This window comes from Gavialis gangeticus, unplaced genomic scaffold, assembly GCF_001723915.1.
Source record: "Gavialis gangeticus isolate Ggan-Ray unplaced genomic scaffold, GavGan_comp1, whole genome shotgun sequence".
Taxonomy (NCBI): Eukaryota; Metazoa; Chordata; order Crocodylia; family Gavialidae; genus Gavialis; species Gavialis gangeticus.
The window spans coordinates 152,609,803-152,637,425 of NW_017729024.1; the positions used below are offsets into that span (position 1 = coordinate 152,609,803).

A 27,623-nucleotide genomic window follows, 5' to 3' on the forward strand; every position below is an offset into this window, starting at 1 on the left:
GCCAATGCGACGAAGCAATAGGCAGAGCCAACCGCACTCTGTCTTGCATCAACAGGGGCATCACTAACAGGTCCAGAGAGGTCTTGCTCCCCCTCTATGTGGCGCTGGTCAGGCCGCAGCTGGAGTACTGTGTCCAGTTCTGGGTGCCACACTTCAAGAAGGATGTGGAGAACCTGGAGAGGGTCCAGAGGAGGCCACTCGTATGGCTGAGGGCCTCCGTGGCCAGCCCTATGAGAAAAGGCTGAGGGACCTGAATCTCTTCAGTCTCCGCAAGAGGAGACTGAGGGGGGAATCTTGTGGCTGCCTACAACCTTATCAGGGGCCACCAGCAGGGACTTGGGGAAAGTCTGTTCACCAGGGCCCCCCTTGGAGTCACCAAAACAATGGCCACAAGCTGAGGGAGGATAGGTTTAGGTTAGATATTAGGAAGGACTACTTCACTGTAAGGGTGGCCAGAGCCTGGAACAGGCTTCCCAGAGGAGGTGGTGCTCTCACCTTCCCTGGAGATCTTCAAGAGGAGACTGGATAGACACCTGGCTGGGGTCTTATAACCCCTCCCACCCCCAGTGCTCCTTCCTGCCCATGGCAGGGGGTCGGACTAGACAATCTGTCTAGGTCCCTTCCAACTCAGTGATTCTATGATTCTATGAGCTCCAAGGTGACCCTCTTCCGGTCATGCGAGTTCCTCATTAGCTGCCCTCTGCCACCTGCAAGCAGCCTCTCAGGCTGCTTGCTCTCTCAAAGGAGCATGTACATCACAGTGTCCTGCTACAAGATGTAAATTCTAACTGCTACTGTCAGGACCAGAAACAATATTTTCTTCTACTTTTTAAAAAGTAACACAATATTTAAGAAAATTAACAATTTCTAAACCTAAGCAGTTAGACAAATGTAGTTACTTGTAGGATTTACCCTTTTTGAATTAAGCATCCACAAAACACTGTTAGTTAAATATGGACAAGAAAAAAAAACAGTTTTCTGTCACATCAAAGAATCAGAGAGCAGTACCTGTGCAGTCTAAAACCTTGTCACTGTGACCATTTTATTTATTCACTTTAAGTTCCACTTCACTTTACAGTTAGGACTACATCCATGCAAACTATTCATTTCCATTATCCCACAATGCACTGCTTTGCACCTGCCTCAGCCTCCACAGGTACTTGTGTGCCTTCAATGCTCCAGGTTCACCTTAACTACATGTCACCACTTTATTTAAATGCTAACAGGCAGCCTGGAGTGATCCTTTTCCACAACAGGAGGCACTGAATTCAGACAGCTGGACTGGATCCAGATGTGCAGGCATGTGTGCTTTGTGGCACTGCAGACCTCTTTGCAGAACCACAAACCACATAAGTTGCGCATTAATCAGTGCTCAGTGCTGCCAATTTGCTCGGCTGGGGCAAAATTTGCTACTGGGATTTCCTGATAAAAAAAAAAAAAAAGAAAAAAACCCCACACCTGGAAAAAAGCAGTGTAAACTACATCAAAATAGTGAGTGCCAGGACAAATGCAGAGATGGGGAAGCAGGCAGCCTATGGCTGCCCACTCTTCCATCCCCTTGCACTGTGGACCCCCATAGTGAGGCACCCTCCACCCCAACTAGCTGTTCCCAGTCTGGTTGGGGCACTGGGTGCCTCAAGACAGGGGAGCAGGCAGCCTTGAGCTGGCTACTCCCCTGCCTCAGCACAGGGGCTCCACTGCAGAGCCCCCACACTGAGACACATGGAGCCCCTGTGCTGAGGCACACTGAACCCCAGCCAGCCATGGAGCAGCTGGCTGGGGTGCAGCGTGCCTGGGGACAGGGGAGCAGGCAGCCTTGGACTGGATGCTCCCCTCTCTGTGTGCTTTAGCACAGGGGCTCCACTGCAGAGCCCCCACACTGAGACGCATGGAGACAGGAGAGTGGCCATCTCAAGGCTGCCTGCTCCCTGTCCCAAGGCTCACTGCACCCCAGCCAGGCAGGGAGCAGCTGGCTAGGGTGCAGGGTGCCTCAGCATGGGGGCTCTGCAGTGCAAAGAGAGGAAGAAGCAGGTAGCCCTTGGCTGCTTGCTACCCCATCTTCATCAATCACTTCCAAGCTGGCCAGGGAACAGGATGCCTCAGCGCAGGGGATGGCTAGCCTCTGCTGAGGCACCCTTACCCCACCCAGCATCACATGGGGCAGCACGACAATGTGTCCCACTACAAAGTACAGCCCCCAGCCTGTACTGGTGCATGGGATTGCTCTGTCCTAAGTGCAGGACTTTGCACTTGTCCTTGATGAACCTCACAAGATTACTTTTGGCCCAATCCTCCAATTTGTCTAGGTGACTGAATCCTAGCCCTACTCTCCAGTGTATTTACTACTCTCTCCAGCTTCGCATCATCTGCAAACTTGCTGAGCGTGCACTCTATGCCATCTTCTACGTTGTTGATGAAGACATTGAACAAAACTGGCCCCAGGACCAACCCCTGGAGCACTCCACTTGATACTAGCTGCTGACTAGACATCAAGCCATTGATTACTACTCTCTGAATCCGATACTCCAACCAGTTTTCTATCCACCTTACAGTCCATTCATCCAGCCCAGACTTTCTTAGCTTGCCTGTGAGAATATTGTGGGAGACTGTACCAAAAGCTTGCTAAAATCAAGGTACACCACATCCACCTGTCTCCCCACATTCACAGAGCCAGTCATCTCATCATAGAAGGCAATCAGAGAGGTCAGACATGACTTGCCCTCGGTGAATCCATGCTAACTGTTCCTAATCACCTTTTTCTCCTCCAAGTACTTAGAAATGGATTTCTTGAGGAACTGCTCCATGATTTTTCCAGGGACTAAGGTGAGGCTGACTAGTCTGTAGTTCTCTGGATCCTCCTTTTTCCCCTTTCTTAAATATGGGCACTATGTTTGCCCTTTTCCAATCATCCAGGACCTCTCCTAATCGACATGAGTTTTCCAAGGTGATGGCCAATGGCTCTGCAATTGCATCAGCCAACTTCCTCAGCACCTTCAGGCGCATCCATTCCAGCCCCATGGACTTGTTCACATCCACCCTTTCTAAGTACCGTATTTTTGCGCATATAGTCCATGGGCTATATAAGTTTTTACAAACATGACAGATGGGTGTGGGCTATATAAGGGTGCGGGCTATGCAGAGTCTTTAGAACATCCTTTAAGTGGTGCTAATTGCTGCGTGGGAGGGGAGGGATGAGGAGCTGCCCCACCATTCGCAGCAATTAACACCACTTTTAGCTGGCTCCAGCTCCTGCGGCTGTGCCCAGCAGAGCCCGCGCTTGCGGCCATGTCTTGGGGGGCAGCTGCAGGCGGGCGGTGAGAGTGTTTACAACAGCCTTTAATGAAAATTAAAACTGCGCCCATCCCTGGCTGCGGGCTGATGTCATGGCGGCAGCAAGCCCTGGCAGCATTGGCTTGAGCACAGCTGGTGGCAGGGAGCGGGGCTGCCTCTTCCCCTGCTCGCAGCTCTTCATCCCTCCCCTCCCCTGCAGCAATTAGCACCACTTTTAGCTGGCACCAGCTCCGGCTCCGTGCCCAGCAGAGCCTGCGCTTGCGGCCATGTCTCAGGAGGCAGCTGCAGGCAGGCGGTGAGAGCCTGGTCCCCACACGCCAACACCTCACAGGCTTAATAGGCTTAAAAAAATCACCCCTGGCACCAACACTATGAGGTGCAGATACATGGGTGCAGTCTATACATAGACTATTTTCCAAAAATACAATTTTCCACGGGCTATACATTGGTGCAGGTTATATCAGTGCGTGGGCTATATGCACAAAAATACGGTAGTCCCTAAACTGTTCTTTCAGCACTGAGGGCTGCTCACCTCCTCCCCAAACTGTGCTGCCCAGTGCAGTAGTGTGGGAGCTGACCTTGCCTGTGAAGACTGAGGTGAAAAAGGAACTGAGCATTTCAGCCTTCTCTGCATCCTGTCACAAGGTTGCCTCCCCCATTCAGTAAGGGATGCCCACTCTCCCTGATCATCCTCTTGCTACCAACATACTTACAGAAACCCTTCTTGTTACCCTTCACTTCCCTGGCTAGCTGCAACTCCAACTGCACTTTGGCCTTCCTGACTTGATCCCTATATGCCCAAGCAATGCTCTTATATTCGTCCCTAATTAGTCATCCAAGTTTCCACTTCTTATAAGCTTCCTTTTTGTGATTTAGTATACTAAAGAGTTCCCTGATAAGCCAAGCTGGTCTTCTGCCACACTTGCTAGTCTTCCTGCACATTGGGATGGTTTGTTTCTGAACTCTCAGTAAAGGCTTCTTTACAGTACAGCCAGCTCTCCTGGACTCCTCTCTCCCTCACACTGGCTTTCCAGGGGATCCTGCCCATGAGTTCCCTGAGTGAGTTAAAGTCTGCTTTCCTGAAGTTCAGGGTCCTTACTCTGCTGCTCTCCATCCTACCTTTCTTCAGGATCCTGAATTCAGTCAACTTGTGGTCACTGCTGCCCAAGTTGCCATTCATCAATTCCTCCGTTTGTGAGCAGAAGGTCAAGAAGAGCATGGCCTCTAGTTGGCCGCTCCAGCACTTGCACCAGGAAGTTGGCCCCCACACTATCCAAAAACTTCCTGGATTGTCTGCACACCACTATATTGCCTTCCCAGCAAATGTCAGGGTGACTGAAGTCCTCCAGGAGAACCAGGGCCTGTGATCAGGAAGCTTCTGCTAGCTATTTAGAGAAAGCCTCATCCACCACTTCCTCTTGGTCTGCTGGTCAATAGCAGATACCCACCATGATATCACCCTTGTTGCTTTTCCCTCTGACCCTAACCCAGAAACTCTTAACAGGCCTATCTCCAGCTTCATACTGGAAGGACACAGGGAGCCCAGCAGAGGCTGCCCTGCTGGGACCAGGCCCTGCCTTAGCCTGGGGAGGGCCAAGACCAGCAGCACAAAAGAGCTTTCCAGGTCTGGGCCACAGCAGCACAAGCACAGTGGGAGGTGCAGGGAGCTCACTGCCCAACCTGCCCAGGCCCCAATGCTGCGAGGGAAAGGGTCTGGGCAGACCCACCACCAGGCTGGGATCTTACTGCTGCAGCTGGTAGACCCTGCCCAACCCTTGTGGAGGGACCCAGACCTTCCTCCCTCCCTTCCCATGGCAGCAGGATCTGGGCACAGGAGAGGTCCACAGCCCTGACTTCCCCTCACCCCCACCGGCTGGGGCTGTGGATGAACTCACGGCTCTACAGCTGGCCAGCACTCCATAATAGCTTGGCTGCACCCACCGCCCCTGGCTTTGCAAGAATGGCCTGGGGCCCACACAGTGCCAGGCACATGGTGAAGACATAAAAGGGCTGGAGTTTCCTGCCAGAGGTCAATAAACAGTAAGGAGTAAATGGTATAAATAACTGTCATTTAACTGTTTACATCCCTAATATCTACACCAAGATGCACATTCAACTAGTACAGAGCTACACAGATGGAATGGAGCAAACTCCCTTACACTGGAAGTTTGAGTAAAACTGCAGCGCTTGCAAATAAATCTGATGAAATATCCCTGTGTATGACTGGGATAGAAACACTATTTAAAAATCAGCTCCTACCTTAACAGGCCTCAAGTTCAGTTTGTCTCCCATAACAATGACTTGTGACAAAAATGTAAACCTTACAGAAAAAAGGATACTAAACTCAAATTGTATCTCAGGAAGCCATACATTTTATGTGGGTGAATTGATTTATAAGCTGCAGGTATAAACCCTGAATGGCTGTTTATGCAAGCCCATACCTTGTGAATATAAAGTTCTCCCGGCTTTGTGGTTTCAAAGTTTCCTCCTGCTTCTGCAGCTAAATCCACAACAACCGAACCTTCCTTCATTAATTCAACCATATCTTTACGAAACAAGATAGGAGCTTTTTTACCTGGTAAGACAAAAAGATAACAAGCTACATGTAAGATAATCACATCCTGCAGATAATGTCCATGAGACAAACTCTCCCCTCACATACCCGTGTATAATTACCACTCATTTCTACTGAATTTGGTCCCTAAGTGGTATACATTTTTGGATCTGGCATTGTATCAATCTTTTTAAATGCAGAGAGGAAAAAGTAAACACACAAAAATAAGCATAAATTTTTGCACAGAAAAAGCAGTTTTCCCTCATCAGGTAGAAAATCTGTTTGAGTTCTCAAAGAATCTATTGTCCTATAGTGACAGGAAAATGCTATTAGTCTTAAACCATGTTTTTACTCCTATGAGCAAGATGCTATTAGAGGATGCCATTTTAAGTCCTTTGCTTATTTTCTTATATCACTTGCTATTTTGAAATACCCTTTTCATGCAAATTTACCTTTGGGGAAGAAACAACAAAGAAAAGGATTCTTGTTTGGCACTATGTCATCCTAATGCCATCAGCAAATATGATGTAGGAGCACTACTTTCCATTCTGAGACCAAGAGGAGTTTTCATATTTTTCTGAAATGCTGAACAGTTTGTACAGAAATTAGAGCTGGATCATCCAGTAGAGTCTCACTGAAGCCATCCAAATTCTATGCAACTGGATCTCTTCACACAGTTGGGGATTTACAAGGTATCTTTTAGAATCCAGAATGACTTGAAAAAGTCTAAAACTTCAAATCTCACAGCTGGAATCGCAATATTTTCTAGTGTATTGTATGGTGTATAATGACTCATACATTACAAATCCATTACACTGCACTTACAAATAACATGAAAGTTTCTTTAAAACTTAAGCATTTTATGCAGTTTAACATATAAAGAGTATTACACATTTTGACTGAACAAGTAAGTACTGCGTACATCATTCCAATACCTCACTTATCTGGCAAGACTGAAGAAGCTGTACAAATGACAGGGCTCCTATAAAACCCTGGGTAGACAGCAGAGGAACAGCCAAGTTACAGCTAAGAAGACGAGAGAGACCTGTGACACACAGAAATGTCTAGAGACTAGAAACTGGACAACAAATGAAGACGTTTTACCAGGAAAGTTCTTGGCTTTGGATGAACAGCACAAAATCACTCACCTGTTGACTCTTCACTGGACAGAACATGTTTTTTTTTTTTCCCTTTCCTGAAGAAAAATAGCAGCAGTAGCAAGTGAGAGAAAAAAAGCAGCCCCTTTCAGAGACTAAAATGGAAGACATGCCTCTTACACTGGTAACATACCAGGAATGAGAGCTGTACTAATGATGATATCAACATCCTGGCACTGTTTGGCGAAGAGCTGCATTTCAGCTTCAATAAACTCCTTGGACATTTCCTTTGCATACCCGCCTTGCCCCTCTCCAGATTCCTTCAAGTCTACCTCCAAGGGCTCAGCACCAAGAGATTTAAATTGTTCCAAAGCTGCAGCTCTAAAACAAACAAAAAAACAAAAAACAAAAGAGGCTATAAAAAGACAACAGACATGTTTCTTAGGTGCATAGGTTCACAGATGCAGGGTCGGAAGGGACCTGAGCAGATCATCAAATCCAACCCCTGCCCTGGGCAGGAATGAATACTAGGCTCATATGACCCCTGGTAACTTTAAGCTCATATGACCCCAGCTAGGTAATTATCAAGCCTCCTTTTAAAGACCCCTAAGGTAGGAGCCAGCACCACTTCCCTTGGAAGCTGGTTCCAGATCCTAGCTGCCCTGACTGTGAAGTAGTGCCTCCTGATGTCTAACCTGAACCTACTTTCAATCAACTTGTGGCCGTTATTCCTTGTTACTCCGGGAGGAGCTCGGGGGGAACAGGGTTTCAGCCATTCCCCTCTGGTAAGTTTATAGACAGCCACTAGGTCCCCTCTCAGCTTTCTCTTGTGAAGGCTGAACAGGTTCAGGTCCCGTAGCCTCTCCTCATAGGGTATGCCCTGCTGCCCCCTGAGCATGCGAGTGGCCCTCCTCTAGACACTCTCAATGCTGGCCACATCCCTCCTGAAGTGCAGCGCCCAGAACTGGATGCAGTACTCCAGGTGCGGCCTGACCAGTGTTGCATAGAGGGGGAGGATCACCTCCTTGGACCTGTTCATGATGCATCTGTGGATACATGACAAGGTGCGGTTAGCCTTGCTGACCTCATCCTCACATTGGTGGCCCATGTTCATCTTAGAATCGATGACGACTCCAAGATCTTTTTCTGTCACTGTGCTGATGAGAAGGGAGTTCCCCAGCCTGTAGGTATGCTGCTGGTTCTTCCTGCCCAGGTGCAATACCCTGCACTTGTCAGTACTGAATCCCATCCTATTCACATTTGCCCACCCCTGTAACCTGTCCAGGTCCAGTTGTATCCTGTCCCTCCCTTCTAGCATGCCCACCTCACCCCAAACCTTAGTGTCATCAGCAAATTTGAACAGGGTGCTTTTCACCCCTTCGTCCAAGTCACTAATAAAGAAATTGAACAGTACAGGCCTGAGGACTGAGCCCTGGGGGACTCGGCTGCCCACACCCCTCCAGGTCGAATATAACCCATCCACCACCACTCTCTGGGTGCAGCCCCCTAGCCAATTTGCGACCCATCTGACTGTGTAGGCATCAGTGTCACAGTCACCTAGCTTTTTAATGAGAATAGGATGGGAGACAGTGTCAGAGGCCTTCCTGAAGTCCAGAAAGGCTACATCCACCGTGACACCTGCATCCAATGGTTTTGGGACCTGATCATAGAAGGCAATCACGTTGGTCTGACAGAGCCTGCTCCTAATGAACCCATGCTGGGTGCCCTTGAGCATCCTCCCCCTTGCTGGTCCCTCAATCCACCCAGGGTTCTGAGACAGGCCAGTTGGGAACTGGGTTTATTTGGCTTTCTTTTTTTTTTTTTTTTTATTGTGTCACAAATGCAGGATTCAATCCACCCAGGATTCCATTTGAGGTACATCCTGTAGCAATCAGAAAGAAAGAGAGCAAAGAGGTAGGATGACTCCATTGTTAGGGCACCATTGCAAGACATGGTAGAACTGAGTTAAATATGTTCTATGGGTTTTTATGTAACCAGAAACAAATCACTTTTCCCCATCTCAATTTCCCATCTGTAAAATAGCATGCCCCAATCCCAACGGAATGCATTAGTGTTTATGACACTACAGTAATACAGGGTTCATATAAAAACAAACTAAACAGCAACTTTTTAAATAAAACACTGCCAAAGAAAATTATGCTTACATCAAGTGGGACCACAGGGCATAATGAAGTCAGTTTTCTGACCAGCTACTTCCCAACTTAAGTGGAAAAGACAGTCTTAACACACAAGGAATTAGGCACATCAAGAGGGAACCATATCACTTGTTGAGCACATTTCTTTTAAAAACTCAGAAAGTTTTATATTGAATTTAAACATTTGTACTGCTACGAAATTCAACATTTTGAGAAGGGGGTGTTTTGGGGTTGTTTTTTTTTTTTTGTTTTTGTTTTTTTTTAACTCTGCATCACAAATTATATTAAAAAGTAGGATGATGAAAGCTGTTTGCATAATCAGAGAGTTGCTGACAGGACCTTTGGGATATCTGACTCATAAAGTAAGTGTACTGGGCATTCATATCCTGCTGGTTTGCAACCCACTTTATTTGCTCTTCCTTCCCATGGTAATCCACTGCAACACAGGTGTTTTCTGTGGCTTTTACTTCAAAGGCAACCCCTTTCCACCCAGCTGGAGCACCTCAGTGTCCTGCACATAGGCACAAAGTAATTCAATACAAGCAGATATTTTAATGGAAGAACAAACATATTGTAAAGGGATGCAGAGTCCCTGACAACTCCTTTACGACTCAGGAGGAAAATCCTTCTGGGCCACCATTATCCTATTTCATGTCTGCCTTTTAAAAATGCATTCACAGGCAGCTCACATTAATTCAGGTCTTGAGATCCCCAAGTAGTTGGGGATCTCTCCCTTCCCATCAGCAGTAAGACAAAGGCTAGCTCACCAGTTCCCAATTGGCCTGTCTCAGAATCCAGAAGAGCCAAATTCTTGGGAAGTGTGGTTCTTACTGACAATTAAGCTTTATTCCAGTTCTTGGGCAAAGCACGCCCAAAAATAAAAGTATACAACTATTGCTTCCTCCCTCCCTTTCCCTACATCTTCTGGAGGAGGAGAGTTAAAAGGGTTTCTCCTGAAGGTTTGGGCAAGTAAATCTTTCATCTTGTATTTAATTACACATATTCCTTTGGCTTTGCAGGAAGTTTTAAAACAGATACTTCTGCTGAACGAATGACTGGGAGTAATTTTTGGGGTAGTGGTGGGGAGTGGGGAGACAGGGAAGGAAGTCTGAACTGAAACGAAACTTGGGGAAGCAAGATTTGTTTAAAAATTCAAGAGATATGTGTTTTGCCATACTTGCCCCCCACCACCCCAGTACAATTATAATCTCAGCCTCTGCATATTTTCCTTGGTTTTTTGGTGCCAGAGGCTGAGCTGCATAAAGTAGGCCTGTTTGGCAGGTGGCCAACTGCTTGACATGTGCTGGAGCTAATCCTACAAACTCTGAGACTGAACGTCTTTCTTTTCTCAGTGGTGTCTGCTGCTGCAGCAGTTATACAAATTGTGCTCCACAGAGCACAGAAGTGGAGGCAGTAAGTAGTTTGACTGACTGTATCTGCCAGTGCTCTGCATCAAGTTACAGGCCTGGAAGAGGTGCAAAATGCCAGGCACAAAATAAGCACAATTCCTTAAGTAACAAGGAAATAAGCCTTAATGCAGCACAAACAACTGAATTATGATGTGCCATTATGAACCAGTCCCCAGGCTTAAAAAGGTTTAAGACATGTCTTAAATAAAGAAATCAACAGGATTTTGGCAAACGTCCTGAACCACATTCACAGCATCTTAAATGGCTTACACTATGTATTGGCACTAGGCCCTGAAAGTTTGAAAGTTATCTCGTCCATCCCACAGAGAATAGCTGAAGATCCAGAGTCAAGGACCTCATCAAAATCCCCTGCAAGGCCCCCCCACCCCACTCCTCCTTGAAACCATAGGGCTGGCTGCCAAGAACACCTTCAGGAATTAAGTGCTGTGCCATCACTCTTGGAACCAATAACATAGTGGAGGAGTAGGAAATGCAAAACAGTGAAGCACTAACTTAAAATACCTAAAGAAGAATTCACTGCATTCAAAAACTTATCTAGGTCTATCCCAACCATGTAGTTGGTCCAATAACATATAATCACCCACAAAAATTCTTGCCCATCCAACAGGAAACCCATTTCTTTTATATAAATACTTATGGGTGAGCTTAAATTGCCACCATTTTCACGTTCTTACCTGGTATCAAACCCACGAACAACTGCTCCCATCGACTTAGCTGCTCCTGCAGCAGCTAGCCCTGCAACTCCTCCTCCAATGATTAGAACCTGAAGTGATATTTCTTATGATTAGTATTAGAGCTGTGGAAGAGTGGCACTGGTTCTCTTTTACCAAGTACACCATCCAATAGAAAATCTGGCTAACAGACACCACTGGACAACCAGGTTATAATAAAATGCAGTGTTCAAACCAACTCTGATGCAAGTCAAGTGTCATTTAAATAATGAAACAATTTGGGAATCAACTCAGCCAAGCATACAACCTACATTGACTGACCCAAGCAATGCATATTTGACCTAGCCTTTTTTTATTTTTCCCCCTTCCTATAGGCTTCTAACTTCCATTCTCAGAAATTCTATTTTATCCACTGCCCCATCCAAGTGAGGGGTTACTTCCTTCATGATCCTCAAGCAAAGAAATTTAGTCTGCTTGACCATGTAATGTTTCCCAGACCCTACCTGCCCTACGAATTCATGGGCAGATTTCATATTGGAAGTCTGAGCTGAAAAATAGTTAAACGTAACATTGAAATGTTATTTTCTTCAAACTAAAAAAAAAAAAGTACAGCTGCCAGCAATGGAAGCTTTCATAGAATAAGAAGTGACTTAGGACTCCTATAAAGGAATCTAAGCTCTCCAGGACCAAACAGAAAGCTGATGAAAAATGTTTTACAATATTCACTTCAACACTTGTTTGCCATATTCATAAAATTGCCTTTGCTGCAGAAAAAAAAATGTTTATATTCAACAAACCTTGGCTGGAGGAACTTTACCAGCAGCTGTGATCTGACCAGTGAAAAATCGACCAAAGTGATTTGCTGCCAATACAACTGCCTTGTAACTGTGAAAATAAAAAGTGAACACCTTTGCTTTAGTATTTTTCCATGTTTATTTCATTATATCAAAGAGGCACATTGAAGTAAACGTGCAAGAGGCTGTATAACTGTGCCCAAAAGCAATGGCTCTCAACCTTTTGAGATTTGTGGCACCCCTCACTAGACTCAAGGCTTCTCTTGAAAAATGTCAGCTCTTACTTTTCACTTTATTTTTGACTATAGAAAAATCGAGTAATTCTTTCATAAAAAAGCCTCAGACCGCAACATTTCAGAATGCTCTTAACACAGTGGATTCCTATTTGAAATCTTTTAAGTTTACCTTGTCAAGCATGTTTGCACACCTAACAGTGCTAACACTGAATGGCATCCCACAGCACCCTGGTTGAGAATAATGACGTTGAAAGGTTTAATAAACCTTTAATTTCTCCAAACATTGGCAGCTTAGCCTTCCTAAAATGTTATGCCCTTTGAGTACTGGTATAAAGATATTTAGCATTGTGACCTATGCATTCCTTGCCTAGGTTTTTTAAGCATGTGAACAATACATTAATCCTTGGTTTGTCATCTTTGAAGGCAAGATCTACAGCACCAAACCTACTACAAACGAACAAGGGTATAGTAGTTTGCAGTAATGGTATGATCTAGGACAAGGCTGTCCAACTGGTGGCGTGTGGGTCACATGAAGACCCCTAAACTGTGGCCCCTGGGCTCCTGGTCCTGATATTGCTCTGATCCAGATACTGCTGCCACTGGAGTTCCTGGGCTCCTCCTCCCTCCTTCTGCTGCTTGCCCTCAATCCTAGGGATGGGGTAGAACACAGTGGCCTGTGGGGCCAAGGAAAGCTTAGAAGGGGAAGCCTGCGTGGCATCCGCAGCAGTGCAGAGCAGCATGAGTCACTCACTGCCGTGTACAGAAGTATTACATAGTGTGTTGTATCTGTGCATGTGATGGGCCTGTGGTGCAGCTCATCCATGCATCTGGACCACAGGCTTACATGGTGCATCAGCTGTGGAGTGTGGTGCAGGAGTGGAAGAGCTTATGTGGCACATCAAGGGACATGTGTATGGTGTAGTAAGGAGCAGTGGGGGTGCTCATGTAGCACATCAAGGGTTATAAAGTATAGGGCAGGGATCTTGCATGGCATGTCATGCAGTCTGTGCAACGCACAGTCCAGGAGTGTGCAAGGTTACACAGTGTATGTCTGAGGGGCCTGCAGCCTCCAGTCACTTAGGTGGACAGCCCTGGTCTAGGAAACGAAGCTGCAATTAGGAACCTCTCATCCACCTCTGCCAATGAATCTGCCTGGTTTTGAGCAAACTGTTTAACCTCTTAATGTACCTCAGCTGCCCCATCTATAAAACCATACTAATGCTGTACTTACTGACCTTAAGGTAAAGTCTGGAGGTTAAGCTGATACCTACAGAGGTGTTTAAAAATGAAAAGTTTGAGAGTGCTGTCCCTTAGAGCCTTCCCACTACCACACCAGCAAAACATTGGCCAGTGTATTGTCCTTTCGAACTATAGATTTATTTTGTCTAGCAGAGTAAGCTGTCCAAAAGGTCTCCTTAAAAGCAAGGGCGTTATGACAAATTTCTCTAGAGGAGCAGTTTTTCAACCTTTTTCATTTGCAACTGCCAGAAATTTCAAATGGAGGTGCAGACCCCTTTGAAGTATGGGTATTTGCACATTTTGATTGATCACTGTCATCTTTTGTGGGCCCCTTAGAGTTTGCAAACCTGCAAGAGGCCACAGGTTGAAAACCACTGCTCTAGAGCATAGCAGACAGTTACCAAAAACAGCTTAGTCTGGTACAATAGAAAGCCAAGGCCCCGAGGTCCCTAAGGCAATTAAATTTATTTGGTGTGGCATATGTCTGACTTGCCAACTTACTTCTCTAACCTTTGTTAGTACGACTTGACTCATCATCAACAGTGCACTGACAACACTTTCTAGAAATATCCACAGTTCTAACAACACACAGGACTCAAGTCTGTGCCGAGTAAATACTTAATCTTATTAAAAACATGCTAGGTGATTCTTCTAAATGCTTATTGTTTAGGAAGTCTATAGGAGTACACCTAGTTTGGTACACAAATTTAACTATTCCTTGGGTTAGAGGTGTATATTCAAATGTTATTCAGACTTTCTGTTACATTCCAATAAAACCCTGTAGGGGAACTAAGAACATGCAGACTAAGCCAGTGCCCCATTTATATATTCTCTAGTAAAACTGCTTTCAGTACACATACCAGCTATACACATCCACAACAAGCTAGCACCTTCCTTAAAGCAAGAGGTTTAATTATACTTTCAAGGGCATGAAATGCCCTCCATTTTAAAAAACAGTGAGTTTCCCTGTATGCACCCACACACGCACACACACACACAAATCAGATATTTATAACACTCTTTAATCTCAGCTGTTATATCAATCTCAGCTGTTATATAGCTCTTTAATCTCATTCAGAGGCAGGGCCACTACAAAGAAGTTCAGGAATTAAAATAATTGCCTTCTAAACTAAAAATCCTTGACCTGATCACTGCAAAGCTGACCAGAAACTTAAAGGTTGCTAGATGCCTCTAACACAGGGGCAGGCAGTTATTTCAGGAGGAGGGCCACTTACTGAGTTTTGGCAAGTGATCGAGAGCCGCACAACAGACAGCCAGGGGCACATAAATATTTATTTTCTAAATTTTTTAGGAGCTCCCCAGGCCAGACAGAATGACCTGGCAGGCTACATCCGGCCCATAGGCCACATTTTGCCCACCCCTGCTCTAACACATTGATCCTGCTTGAAAAAAACTACATCAAAACAAAACTGCAGAACTGCTTTAGACATCTAATACCACAAAATGTTACAGCCAAAGAGTGGTATTCATAAAAGCCAAAAAGCATAAGTTAATTTCATACCCAGCAATGTTAGCCATGGAGCTAAGAGCATCATATCCCTGAGCAATAGTAACCCGTGGAACCTGATCCATGGCCAAAACAGTAGTTTTTCTTTCTGCAAGCTTCTTCAGTAGGTCTGGGTTTTGAGCTGGGTAGATGAAACTAATCAGAGTAGCACCTGTCTTAAAAAGATCTGCCTCATGAATGCCTAGGTCAGGATTAACTACAGGTGCCCTCACCTGAAAGAAGAGAGAAATTTTCAGATAAATCAACAGAAATAATGCCTCCTCCTCACCCTTTATCCCATGCAGAAAAGACAGGCAATGAGGTTTATAAACAACTTTTATACAACTATATTCAGGGAATTCACTTTTCCTCTGTAGGCTGCTTGTTACAATTAGACCCAAGTAGATAAGTAACACTACAGGAATAACAGTGGATCGATCTAAAATGAGTTAATGGCTTTTACTACTATTTTTATGGCTGGAATGGACAACTGTTAGGCATGTCAGCTGCAGTCTAGAAAAAGAGCTTTAATGAAATAGGTCTTGAAACTAAGCTATCAATTAGAAGGATCCACTGAAAAGCAAAGAAATCCTAAGAAGCCTGCACTGCTGTTGCTGACTGCACTGTACCTCAAGAGCTTAAATGTTTAAGTCTGTATTCCAGCAAACAACTTTCTTGAGTATTACATTGATCTCTTAAACAAATGTTGCAACTTTCCTTTACAAACCTAATTTTTTCCAGAAGGGCCTATATAGCAGCCTATAATTTCACTATGCTAAGACAAAATCTTAATATGTTTAGCTTTAAACTAAGATTTCTAAAGGAAGCCCCAGCATCAAATTTATCTGCTTACTTTTCAGTTCTCTGTACAACCTGGTTGCCTAACCTGTATACCTTAAATGTTACCTGGTTACCTCCTTACATAATCTCTCTTTTTTTTTTTGGGCACTGCCACTTTTCCTGTCTCCAATCCAATTCAGACTGCTATTATGTAGTCTTTTAAAGCCCTACTGGGGAGTTTAAGAGGTATGTATTGATATGCTAGAAGCCCAAGTAGTGCCAGTATAATAAACTCTGGTTAATCAGCATTGCAAAGGGAATGAAAATAATGGCAAGTTATCAGGAGCTGGTAATGGAGAGCAGTGGGGGCAGTGCTGGTGGGGAAATCAGAACAACAACAAAAATCATCATGGTGAATTATCCCATAGCCAAATTAACCAGTTTCCTGTATTCATTTCCTAGAGAAAAAATGCATGCATCAGCTGCTTGTTAATGCAAGTTCTTTGGAGCAGAGATCTTATCTACTCAGTTCTCTGAGCACTGCTCGCTTGCTCTGGAAAAGGCAATGGTTCTAAAAGGGTGAATAATTCTGTAAGAATTGAAGAATCTTCACTGAAACCACTAAGTGCTCCTATTCAAGGGTTTAGTTCTATTTTTCAGCTTTCTACGATTTCTGTGACTTTGGTGGGGCACAAAGATATGTATAAATTAAAACCAAAGATATAATAAGGGCTCCCTATTACGTAATCAAGCATTCGGTGGCCTGCATTAAATGGCTTGATGCTATTCCTTTAAAAAAACAGAAAAAAACCTTCATACACATTAAATAATAAGAAAACAAATTACTTTGACAATTAAATCAGATGCCAGCACTTCCTTGGTCCCTTGGATCTTTGCTCCCACATCCCTATAATGGTCATCAGAAAACTTGGAAGCTTCACCAGCACCCAACTCCACCACAACATTAAAACCTTGTTTAACCAAGGCCTGAACACCAGCTGGAGACAGTGACACCCTCTTTTCATTCTGGAATATCTCCTTGGGAACACCCACAGTCAACTGTTTGTATGGAATTCCTATAAATGCAGAGAAAAAGATGGGCATTAGTTAGAGCAAGACTAAAGAAACTGGATTGATGTCAGGGCTTTTTCAGTCTTATGTACCAATACCTACCAATGGATTCCCCCACTTAACAATACTTTTCTAAAAATACAGCAAATAAGATGTATTTTTTTCCAGAAACATAACTTCTTAGAATGCTACTATATGCACTAGCATTGCTCTCCTTCAGTGACCCATATGTGGCAGGACTAGATCAGTGAAATAAAGCATCATTTCATACATGACAAAAGGCTTTATAAAGGTTCAATGAGTGTGACCTTCACCACAAAGCTCTCAACTGTGGTACTGAACTTGATGGTCTATCAGTTCACCACATCACAGTTCTGAAGTTGATACAAGAACCAGTAAAGTGCAGTAGTCACTGGACTGCACTTGATTGTCTTGAGTTTGACTAGCTTAATGGAAATACAATACAAGCCAGACCTGAATTTGGGATCATCTGCATCTCAATTTACCAGTTTAGTAAAGAATATAATTTACATAGCTGAGAGGAGGATGTGGTGAAGTATAACTATATAGGTAAAGCATTTTGAGACTTTAGATTACAGCTACTATAGAATTTATGAACGCTGAGAACCAGATCCTATTCTGCTTACTAGGTACCCAAGTGTGAGCCTATCCCACTTTGCTAGAGTCTCTAAAAAACAGTTAATGCAAAACTGGGTCCCCCTCCTCCCACTCACTGCTTTTTTGTGATGTAGTTAGTCCCAAGGCAAAGATGTATCCTACATAACTAGGTGAAAGAACTCAAGTCAACTTATGAACTTGAGCAGGGTAGAATAGCATCAGGTTCAGGCAACCAATAAATGGAATAAAATCTTGCCCTAAATATTTTAAAATTACTAGGAAGCCAGATAACTGCTTTAGTCAACTAGACCAGTCATTTTCAACTTAATGTCCTCATTTTATTAGCCTTTTCAGGTCCTTTAAGTTGCCTACTATACAAACTTAGAAGCTGCATGTTACTACCACCCTCTTCTCTTTTGTTAAATTCACAGCTTGTCTGTCAAATCTGATGGATTAAAACGGTTTTTAATTAATGGTTGAAATATCCTCCTGGATTTAGAAACTTTTATTTATACTTATATTGGAAGTTATCCTACAGTCAAGTACTGCTTTAATACTATTGCACAACAATAAAAAACATTATAGCAAGTGCCAGCCCACTCCTGAAAACAGCTGGAAGTCTGTTGCAAACTGATATCTATGAAACAGCTACTCAGAAATTACTCTATGCCTAATGCTATTTGCAGAACGCAGTCCTTTGCGCCATTTATATTAAGGTTATAAAGTCTTCAATTTATATAACATAACATATCCAGGGAGATGGATGTGTCAGTCATATTAAATCTAAGTTAAAAATTAACTTCAGACCATTTTCTTCCGAAAAAAATTAACTTTCAGTTTTACCATATATACCACGTATTTTACTTCAAGGTCAAGAAAAATCACAGTTTGTAACATGCTTTATGCCAATCTCAAACATATATTATGCCAAAGGTATAAGTACTTGCTTCCATCTCACCACCATATTTTTCTGAAAAACAGTACTACAATTTAAGCCAAGAGCTATTTTATGCCTATGAACTTAAAATTTGTCACAGTCAAGAGTTCAAACTTAACTGAGACTGTATTTTTAAGTTAATGCTCATGACAACTATGAAAATTTCAAATTTTTTATAAATGTCGCGCATTGCAGTGACAAATAATACAACTCTCTCAGGAAGGGAGGAGTAACTAAAAATAAGGAAAGACCAAGAGCCAATGGTGCACTTGTAATTATTTTGCTTTTTTTCTGATTTTTGGCTCTTTACCTAAAACTAAATTGCTGCAGTATTTGTTAATAACTTTGAAATGTCATTATTTACTATCCAAATGGAGCGCACACATACAATATGCTGTTGCCCTTTTTTTTGGTGCAACAGGAGCACACAGTTGGCTCACATTCAGCTTATAGCCCACTTTAACACCTAGGTCCTCTTCTGCAGTACTGCAGCCTAGCCAATTGTTCCGCAGTCTGTAATTGTACATGCAGTTATGTGGCAAGGACTTTGAAGTTGCCCTTGCTGAATTTCATTTAATCAATTTCAAACCATTTCTCTAGTTTATTCTGAATCCTGGCCCTGCCCTCCAGTGTTTGCAACTCCACCAATTTGGTATCACCCACAAAATTGCTAAGTGTGCACTTGATCCACTTGTCCAAATCCAAGTTCAAGGCAAATAACTATATTGAGAATTAGGACAAGGATAGGAACAACATTTTAGCCAATGAAAATCACAAGGGAGGATTAGTATAGGCAGAACACAAACCCAGGTCACTGCTGGAATTACTAGGTTAATATCCAGTATCTCACAAAACAGAAAACTTTTAATGACAAGTGGTTAGGACACGGCTTTTACATTTCAGAGAGCATCTACAAGAGTGCAACTTCAGCTATCATTTTCAAGCAGGGGTCTAAAGCTGAGCTAGAAAGGGGGAGGCATAATGAAACACCAAAACTGCTTCCTTTAACACATAATTATCTCTATAACCTGCTTTCTTTAGGACAGATTGTACAAGAAATCAATTACACATGGAAATGGAGCTCAGGATCTCTACACCTAACCCCAGGTGCCTGGCTCACACAGCAAAATCTAGCCCTCAGTCAAGCACCTCAGCCTTATAACACCATGCACGAAGAGAGGTAGGTGCCTCAGAATGGGATTCACAACAGGCACTGGAGGGAAAGCTGCCCAAGGGGATGGGCAAACAGGCCTCTGACAAATGTGGAAAAAGAAAAAATTGCTCTTAGAAGTGCGTCAGTTTGGCCTGGTTCGCCCAGCATCTATATAGATTGCAGCTTTCAGCAGGGCTTTTTGGTGCTTTTATCGTATAGCCAAAAAGCCCCACCGAAGCATGCAATTTATACAGCCAAGTCAAACTGTTGTGATGCCTCTTCTGGGCATGTGCTGCCCTTGGCACGGAGGCATGCCAGGCTGAAGGTAAAGCACTCTGGTTTTTTTCAGGTATGTAATCAGTCGCATACATTTGGAACTATTTCAAAAGGGGAGAGGGAGCCGCTGGGGAAAGAGGGTGCATAGGAGGTGGACTCTGCTAGACAAACTTTTGGCGAACTGACCAGCATAGGTGCCTAATTTTGGATAGCAGGGGGAGGCCTAAGTAAGAGCAGATGCACAGCCCAAAACTCTGTCCTGGAGTTATAACCCAGAAGTCATTCCTTTATAAAAATGAAACAAGTAACTCACTTCTTTTACGGCAAGAAGAGGAGGTGGCATTAGAGATGCTCCTAATAGCTCAGTGGTTAAAGCACTCGCCCAGTATGTGGAAAAATTGTATTATCACCCTGAATGTGGGTTTGTACATCTACATCAATTCCTCGCGAGTTAGAACACAATTAGCTGTGCGCCCCAGGGGAAGAGAGATTCTCCAGGCCTCCTGCAAACAGTCTCAATTTGCAAAACAGAACATGATTCACTGAGCCAGAAGAAGCATGACCCCTAAGCCCAGGGGCTGGGACACTCGCCTGGAAAGGGGAAACAGTTTGGATCCTTGCTCCAAGGAATGCAAGTTTAATGCAAGACTCCTGGGGAATCTTGATCCCTTGTCAAGCAGCAGCTTGAATAAGCTTAAGCTTAAGAGGGAGATCCTCAAAGCTTGTATCTAGGTTTCTGCCAACAGCTGCCTAGGTGCCTGAAGTCCAGTTTCTGCAAAAACACCACCATTTTAGCCAGGATGAACAGCTCAATGCCTAAGTTGCTAACGTAAGCAAAGCCTGCAGCAACAGTGACACAAGTTATTCTAACAGCTGATCTTGCTGTTTTGTATAACGTGAGGTTTATTTTGGCCCTCTTCCCAGCAGACTTGTTCAAACCCTGTATAATCACCCTATTCCCAGCTGGCACTTTAGCAGGGGCAAGAACTGAACTGCTCTCTTACTCTACAGATGGCCCCTAACCCTTTACATCAAAACTGAGGTAAATTTGATGGAGCTGGTAGTAACAGCTGATCCCAAGCCATGGATAAAGGACTTCAGTCTCTTAGCACCTCTTGGAAGCTCATGGAACTTTTTTAGTGCATCTAATATTCAATTACTAGATGCAGAAGCTTCTTGATGCACAGATTAGCCTTTAATTTCATTACCTAATAAGAGCTTTCCTTTAGCTGTTAATCAAGAAAGTATCCAAGCTGTAATCATAAAATCTCATAGCCCTTTGGAGCCCAACATCACAGAATCATAGAGAATTAGGGTTGGAAGAGACCTCAGGACGTCATCTAGTCCAACTCCTTGCTCAAAGCAGGACCATCCTCAACTAGATCATCCCAGCCAAGGCTTTGTCGAGCCTCTCCAAGGATGGAGATTCTATAACCTCTCTGGGTAACCAGTGCTTCACCACCCTCCTAGGGAGAAAGTATTTCCTAATATCCAACCTAAACCACCCTTGCTGCAACTTGAGACCATTGCTCCTTGTTCTGTTATCTGCCACCACTGAGAACAGTCTAGCTCCAATATATCAATACATACATAAACAAATAAAAATAACGTATTTTAAATAAGTCAACATTTTTGTTGATGTAATAGTAGAAAACAGCAAACAACTGCTCATTGAGGAGATTTTCAAACTGCAAGTGTCCTAAGAAAGTCTCAGTAAGGAAACAAAGTAAGCATGGGTGACTGGTGCCTCCCAAGTCTGGGGGGGCACCAGACTGCTGACAGGGGGAGGGAGGGGAGAAGGGTCCCCCAGCAGCCAATCGCTGGGCCAGCAGCAAAACCAGAACTGCACTTCCGGTTTCGCAGCTGGTGCTTCCAGGGGGTACACATGCGCTTACGTGTACCCCCTATGTGTCGCCAATGACAGTAAGTAGGGAAACTGGATTTCCAAGCCTTTAAAAGCTGTCAAGTAATAATTAAAACTGTCTAGCAATAGTATACTTTCTGCTTAACTCCCACCTAAAAAAAAATAAACACCAAGTAGGTTAATATGCAAAGCTAACAGGAAAAGCTGGAAGGACTAAGGTAGAAAATAATTTTAAAAAATAAAAATAATCTAAATTCGATCTCAGAGAGTGTTCTTCTGCAAAGGAATACCAAAAAATGTTACAAGTTTTTGGGAGGACATGGGAGGGAAGTTCTGACTACATACTGTGCCTTTACACTGCAGAAAGAGGTGGTGACTACTTTAACTAGTTACTAATTTATTCTAACATCAGCTTCAGAAGAAGCTGCTCACCTGGTCTCAGTTTGGAAGTAAGACGAGGAGATATTCTGAAGAAAGGGTGGTGTGCTGAAGACAAAAAATATGAATGGTGTCGTAGGTAGATCAGATGCTTCTGTTCAACCTTATTACAAGAACAAGGGACACAAGGAAATTGAAAAGTAACAAATCTAACTAGAAGAAAATATTCAGTTTATAAACAACTAACAACTGGCCAGTAGAAACCATCGTCTCAAAGATTACCTTGATTAAGACCTTAGCAGGGATTAGGAAAAAATCTGAAAGGGAAGAAGGAAGCTTCAATACAAGAAGGATTTCTAAATAAAACTAAGACACTTGGGAAGAATATACACAATTGTACTCTAAGACAGAAGCCAGTCGCTAAGGAGTGGGATGAAGGCTGGAATACACTTTCTCTGCAAGCAAGTTATTCCATAACTGCCTACTGCAGGGTATTTTGCACCTTTCTCTGTAGCATCTGGTACTGTCCACTGATGAAGACAGGATACTGGATGGACCACTGTTTTGCTCCAGTATGACAATCACTACATTCCTAAGAGATGAAGAAAATGGCAACCAAAACAGTGACACAGAAACAACCATGTTCTAAGTTTTTTGTTTTGTTTTTACTTTCAACTGATTTCTGAAGACTGGAGTCTCTTCATCAGCTGTTGCACAGTACGCACTGTTGACTACTGCAAGTGTCAGAAATTTGTTTATGTATTCTAGTGGCGATTTGTTAGAAGTAAATTTCTACCCCATTTATCACACTAGGAGCTTTAAAAAGAGATGCCCAATTTACCCCAGGTCTAACTGTGCCAAGCTCTGACCTGCATCAAAATAGGTGCAGACAATCATTTAGGGTAAAAATAGATGCTAGGATTCTACAGACTTACAAACCCTTTTCCCATTTTAGGTACCTGTGAAATATCTTAAGTAATACTTTTTGCCTAGTATCTATAATGAACAAAGTTAATGGCCATTCAAACTGTATGCATAAAGGACTGTCTGAATGCAAGTCAATGCGTGGGACAATCAGACTGGGTAAACCAAAGGTCTGCTTTTACTCTTGTACAGGCAGCCTGAATGGCAATTAACTCAAATTATCCCAGACTGCCCTGAGTGTGCGCAGGGGGGCGGGGGGATTATATTAGTAGTTCACAGGTAATTAATGAGGGACAACAGGACTGTACTCTGTAAGATCTCAAAATAAAAGACTGTCGTCAAAGAGGTCCACACTGTTTTTAGCCTTATGGAAAAGAAGAGAATCAGCCTACTCTTCATGGAGCAGGCTCTTAAATGTAAGGAGCTATATTTTAAGGTTTGTGGCTACTATTTCCAATCTTCCAAGCCTCAGATATAGCTATAAAAGTGTATTACAGTTTTTTTCAAATACTCTAGTCTCTTGCAATGACCTGATTCTTCTAAGTGCTGACAGCAAATTCACCAGTTTTCACTGCATCCTCAGTCTCAATTTCTAGAACTAAAATGTAATTATATTAGTTCACATGCTTGTAAATGTCTTTATGGAACTCCTGATACAAAGGTAAGCATTCAACAGAATGTCTAGTAAATAATACAAGTAATAGAACTAATAATAAGCACACAGCAACTGGCTCCAATTTTTGTACCTCTGACTAGGTCTGTTCAATAACACAACTTGAACTAACCATTCCAACAGACTCTTTTTCCAAAATTACCAAATCCAATTCAGTTTTAATTAGTATGCTGCAAAAAAGGCAAGTGTAATTGGTAGACCAGTCTGAAGGCAGAACGCATTGTTTACTTTAAAGCATAAAACCAAATATAATATTCAGATCAGATTTGAGTGGGGAATTCCTCCATGTAACTTTTTTGTCTGAAAATGCCAGTTCACCAGATATAGGCTCCTAAGGTTCAGGATGGAATTTCTGGTGAAAACTAAAAAGGAGATGGGCTGTCAGAGACAGGACTTGAACCTGGGTCTTCCACACTCCAAATAAATAATCTTACATTCCAGGTAAGTGCCATCCCTATTGAATGGCTGGCTATTCCAAGACAGAGGGGTCTCTTCATTGTGATATGGACTAAAAACATGGCTTTGTCAGAAAAAAAATTTGCAAGTGGGGGGCGGGGGAGAAAGAGAAGAGACAGACCCAGGAACTATTTCCTGCCAAACTGTAACATGTCATACTCTATAAAGAACTACTATTTACTGACAGCTACTCTGTGTAGTCAGTAAATAGTAATCAAAAAATTACCAGTAATGCTCAGACCAAAGTCTTTTAACCAAAGGAGAAACTGTTCACATTTTCATCCACTGAACTCCCTTTGGAGGCCTAGAGTCATGGAAACATTTTTGTTCAGGAAAGTGCTTGAAGTTACAATCCTGTAGCGGTAAAATATATTTGCTAGTATAACCATACCAGCAAACTCTCCTAACTAATAAACTCATCTTATTAGTCCTTTTGCTGCTAAAGTTTCCACCAGTTCCCTGAATGAAGTCATACTAGCAAAAGAATTTCTTACCAATATGACTTTTACTGGCCTTAGTCTAAATTGCCATTTTTTATCATTTCTAAACAAAGCAACGCTGTCAATATTTAAATGTAGACTATGCCTTAAACTGCATTTGCTTATTTTCCTAAGTCAAGGTAATCCTGCAGCAATTCTGAACAGACTCCAACACTTTGTCCCCAGTCTTTTTTTTTTTTTTTTTTAAGACACAGTGGTCTGTAAGCAAATGCAAAGTTGTGCAGTCATGGAACTACCACAAATAGCCAATTCCCACAATTTAAGGCTTTGAATTTTGAAGAAAGATACACCAGGTTAGGAAGCTTTCTTGAAATCTCCCTTTGTTTTGAGGGAGAAGCAAGCTGGCAATTTTACAAGCTTTAAAAAAAATACATGTAAACTTACCTGGCTTGATGGGTGCTTGACACCAAAGTACCTGGTGGGTTTGGAATGTTCGCAAACATGGGATCTTCACAGTCCGGATCTTGTGTAACATCACATTGCTAAAGAGAGGATTTGAGCAGCCAGAGACCACCACACGCAAGAGGCTCGCCATATTGCCTGGAATCTTCTGGCAAGAACTGTCACACGTGGAATCCCAGCCGTAGTCCTGCTGTGCACAGAAATATCAAACACGCATTATTAATGGTACTCGGGATGAATCAAGTTAACTCAGGTATTTATTTCAGTTGATATAAGCCACATAAGGAGGACATTTTCTTTCCAACTAGAAAGAGTCCACTTTTCCCAAAAGGAATTAAGGGAAAACTGACTGTTGATAGGAATAACAGTATTAGTCCACATACCTAACACTTTACAGATATTAATTTAAGCTTCCAACAGCTAATAAGCAGTGTAGGTTTTACTCTCCTTTAGATTTAGAGCAGTAGTTCTCAACTTTTTCAGTCATGGAAACCCCTGTTTAAAATCAAGACACTGCTCTCCCCCACGAGAATTCCAGTTTCTAGTTTTCACCCATTTTTTGACTATGAAAAAAATACAGCAATTTTTTTATTGCATGGAACTCGAACGGTCACAACGGGTTAAAAATGTTCTGACACTACGGGTTCTTTTTTGAAATTGTGGAGTTTATCTTGTGAATCATGTTAGCACTGCTAGGTGTGCTAATACCGCAAGACAGCCCATAGTACCCCTGAAAGAATCTCAAGGCCCTTCCAGGATGGAATCACTTATTTAAAGAGACAAATGTTAACCGACTTGCCAAGGCCGTGAAGTTACAATGAGTATTAGAAAGAAAGATTTTAGTCACAGGTGTAAAAAACTGCCAGCCCCTCCTTAAGTATGGCATGTTTACATGCTTTGGTGAGCTACAGTGGAAACTGGAATTTCATCAACACCAGCCTTTACTGGATATAATGATTTAGATACTGAGCCATTCCCTGAGAGACATGCCAATGGTAAAAAAAAAAGCATCATATACTTATTTTCTGCTCACTTATGGCTGTCTCTAAACCAATTACTTCTTAGTTTCAAAGAATCTGAAATTTCAGATATGAAAGAATCAGAGGCTGTTTTAACGAATCTAAGACACCTAACTAATCACAGTAGAAATGTCTGTACGTTATACAGAATTCTAACACATGAGTTCAGTAGCATTCTTACTTGCTCACTCTCCCCCCAACCTATCCAAAACATTACAGGTAGATTTGTCACCACTGGCATGGTCCTTAATGATTAGGTAGGTCCAGTTCACAGCCTCCTCCTTAACTGTCCATTTGAAACCTAGATTTATGAAGGCACGGGTATTAAAGGACCCTGCAGCAGAGGAGTTCTGACTCAGTTGCATTGTTTTTAGACTGACCACAACTAGTTGAGAGACTTGTTAGTTTTGCAGCACTGGCACCAATGCACTGCACACACATTACTCCCAGCACCTGTCCACAGCCTCCGACATCTGCTCCTGGGGATTAAGGCTGCAAGAGCAGGTGCCGCTTTAAAGGCACCTGTCACAGTTATTACCAGCGCATTGCAGATTTCCCCCTTCCCAAGTGCCAAACACGGCCCTGGGACACTAGACAAAGGTCTGCACGTTAAAGCAGTAGCTGGGAAGCTGCAGTAAGAGAATTACATGCAATATTTTAGATCTTTTTAATCTGATCTAACACTGTGCAAAGTGTGCAAGGTCCCTGCTAAGAGATGCACAGCTTGCTGCCTCAAGCACCAGCCTGGCAACAGGCAGCTGCTGTTTCTAAGCAATTACCATAAATAGCAAACACTGCAGCTTGATCAGCGACAAAATGTGCCTGCCACGTATCCACGCAGGCACCACAAGGGAGAGCTGCCCCCTCCAAAAGGAAACCCTCTCGGCCTCTACCACCTCTAGGTGCCCAAGGAGAAGGGTACCGCTGACACTGACCAGGTGCAACCCCCCACGCCCCCAGGTCCCGCAGGCAGCTCACAGTGGGAAGCACTCCTCATGCCTTCCCCAGCACATTCAAGTGGCTGCTGGCTCTCGCTGTCCCCTTGCCATCCAAGTCCACGAATCCAGCCAGACTGGCGCATTCGAGTCGCTTCTGGCTGCCGGAGAAGACATGCGTGTGAAGCAAGTCGCGTGGCTCAGACAGGAGCACGAGACTGCAAGTCAGCAGATCCCATTCATTCCCACTGCCACCAGCGTCCTCCTGAATGACCTTGGCCAAGGCCAGCGCCTCTGCCCCTTCGCACCCCGGCTCTGCGCCAGGGGCTGGGAATCAGGCACCTGTCACCACCTCCCACGGGAGCTGTGCTGTGCTCCCAGCCGGTCCGTCGGTGACACGGCCCCGTGGGAGTGCCGGCTGCAGCTGCCCCGCACCCTCGGTGCGGGGGTCCCGTCAGGGCTGCAATGCCACGCGTGTCCGGGGCACGAGGGGCTGGCCCCGCTGCTACGCTGCGACAAGGAAGGGCCGGGGCCCCGGCACCCTCCACCTTTGTCCTTCCAGGCTCCGCCGGGCGCCGCAGGCAGAGCAGCGACCCCTGAGCCGCCCGCGAGGGAACGAGAAAGCGAGAGGGCGGCGCCTGCCCCGCGCGGGGAGCGCACAC

General features: G+C 43.8%; 1 protein-coding gene across 2 annotated transcripts in view; it reads right to left on the reverse strand.

Moving 5' to 3' along the window:
- Positions 1 to 27,623, reverse strand: part of NNT (nicotinamide nucleotide transhydrogenase) — an 81,130-nt gene that overhangs the window by 53,326 nt on the left and 181 nt on the right. The window contains exons 1-9 of one of the 2 annotated variants that reach the window (XM_019517893.1): positions 24,990 to 25,062; positions 22,555 to 22,644; positions 22,107 to 22,215; positions 16,602 to 16,831; positions 14,991 to 15,208; positions 11,997 to 12,084; positions 11,203 to 11,291; positions 7,136 to 7,323; positions 5,733 to 5,866 (exon numbers count right to left, since the gene is read on the reverse strand). In XM_019517893.1, the coding sequence (XP_019373438.1) occupies positions 5,733 to 5,866; positions 7,136 to 7,323; positions 11,203 to 11,291; positions 11,997 to 12,084; positions 14,991 to 15,208; positions 16,602 to 16,831; positions 22,107 to 22,215; positions 22,555 to 22,569 (1,071 nt within the window). In that variant the 5' untranslated portion in view covers positions 22,570 to 22,644; positions 24,990 to 25,062. Of the gene's footprint in view, positions 1 to 5,732; positions 5,867 to 7,135; positions 7,324 to 11,202; positions 11,292 to 11,996; positions 12,085 to 14,990; positions 15,209 to 16,601; positions 16,832 to 22,106; positions 22,216 to 22,554; positions 22,645 to 24,989; positions 25,195 to 27,623 lie in introns of those variants that run through there. The other variant, XM_019517892.1, reaches the window with a different exon arrangement.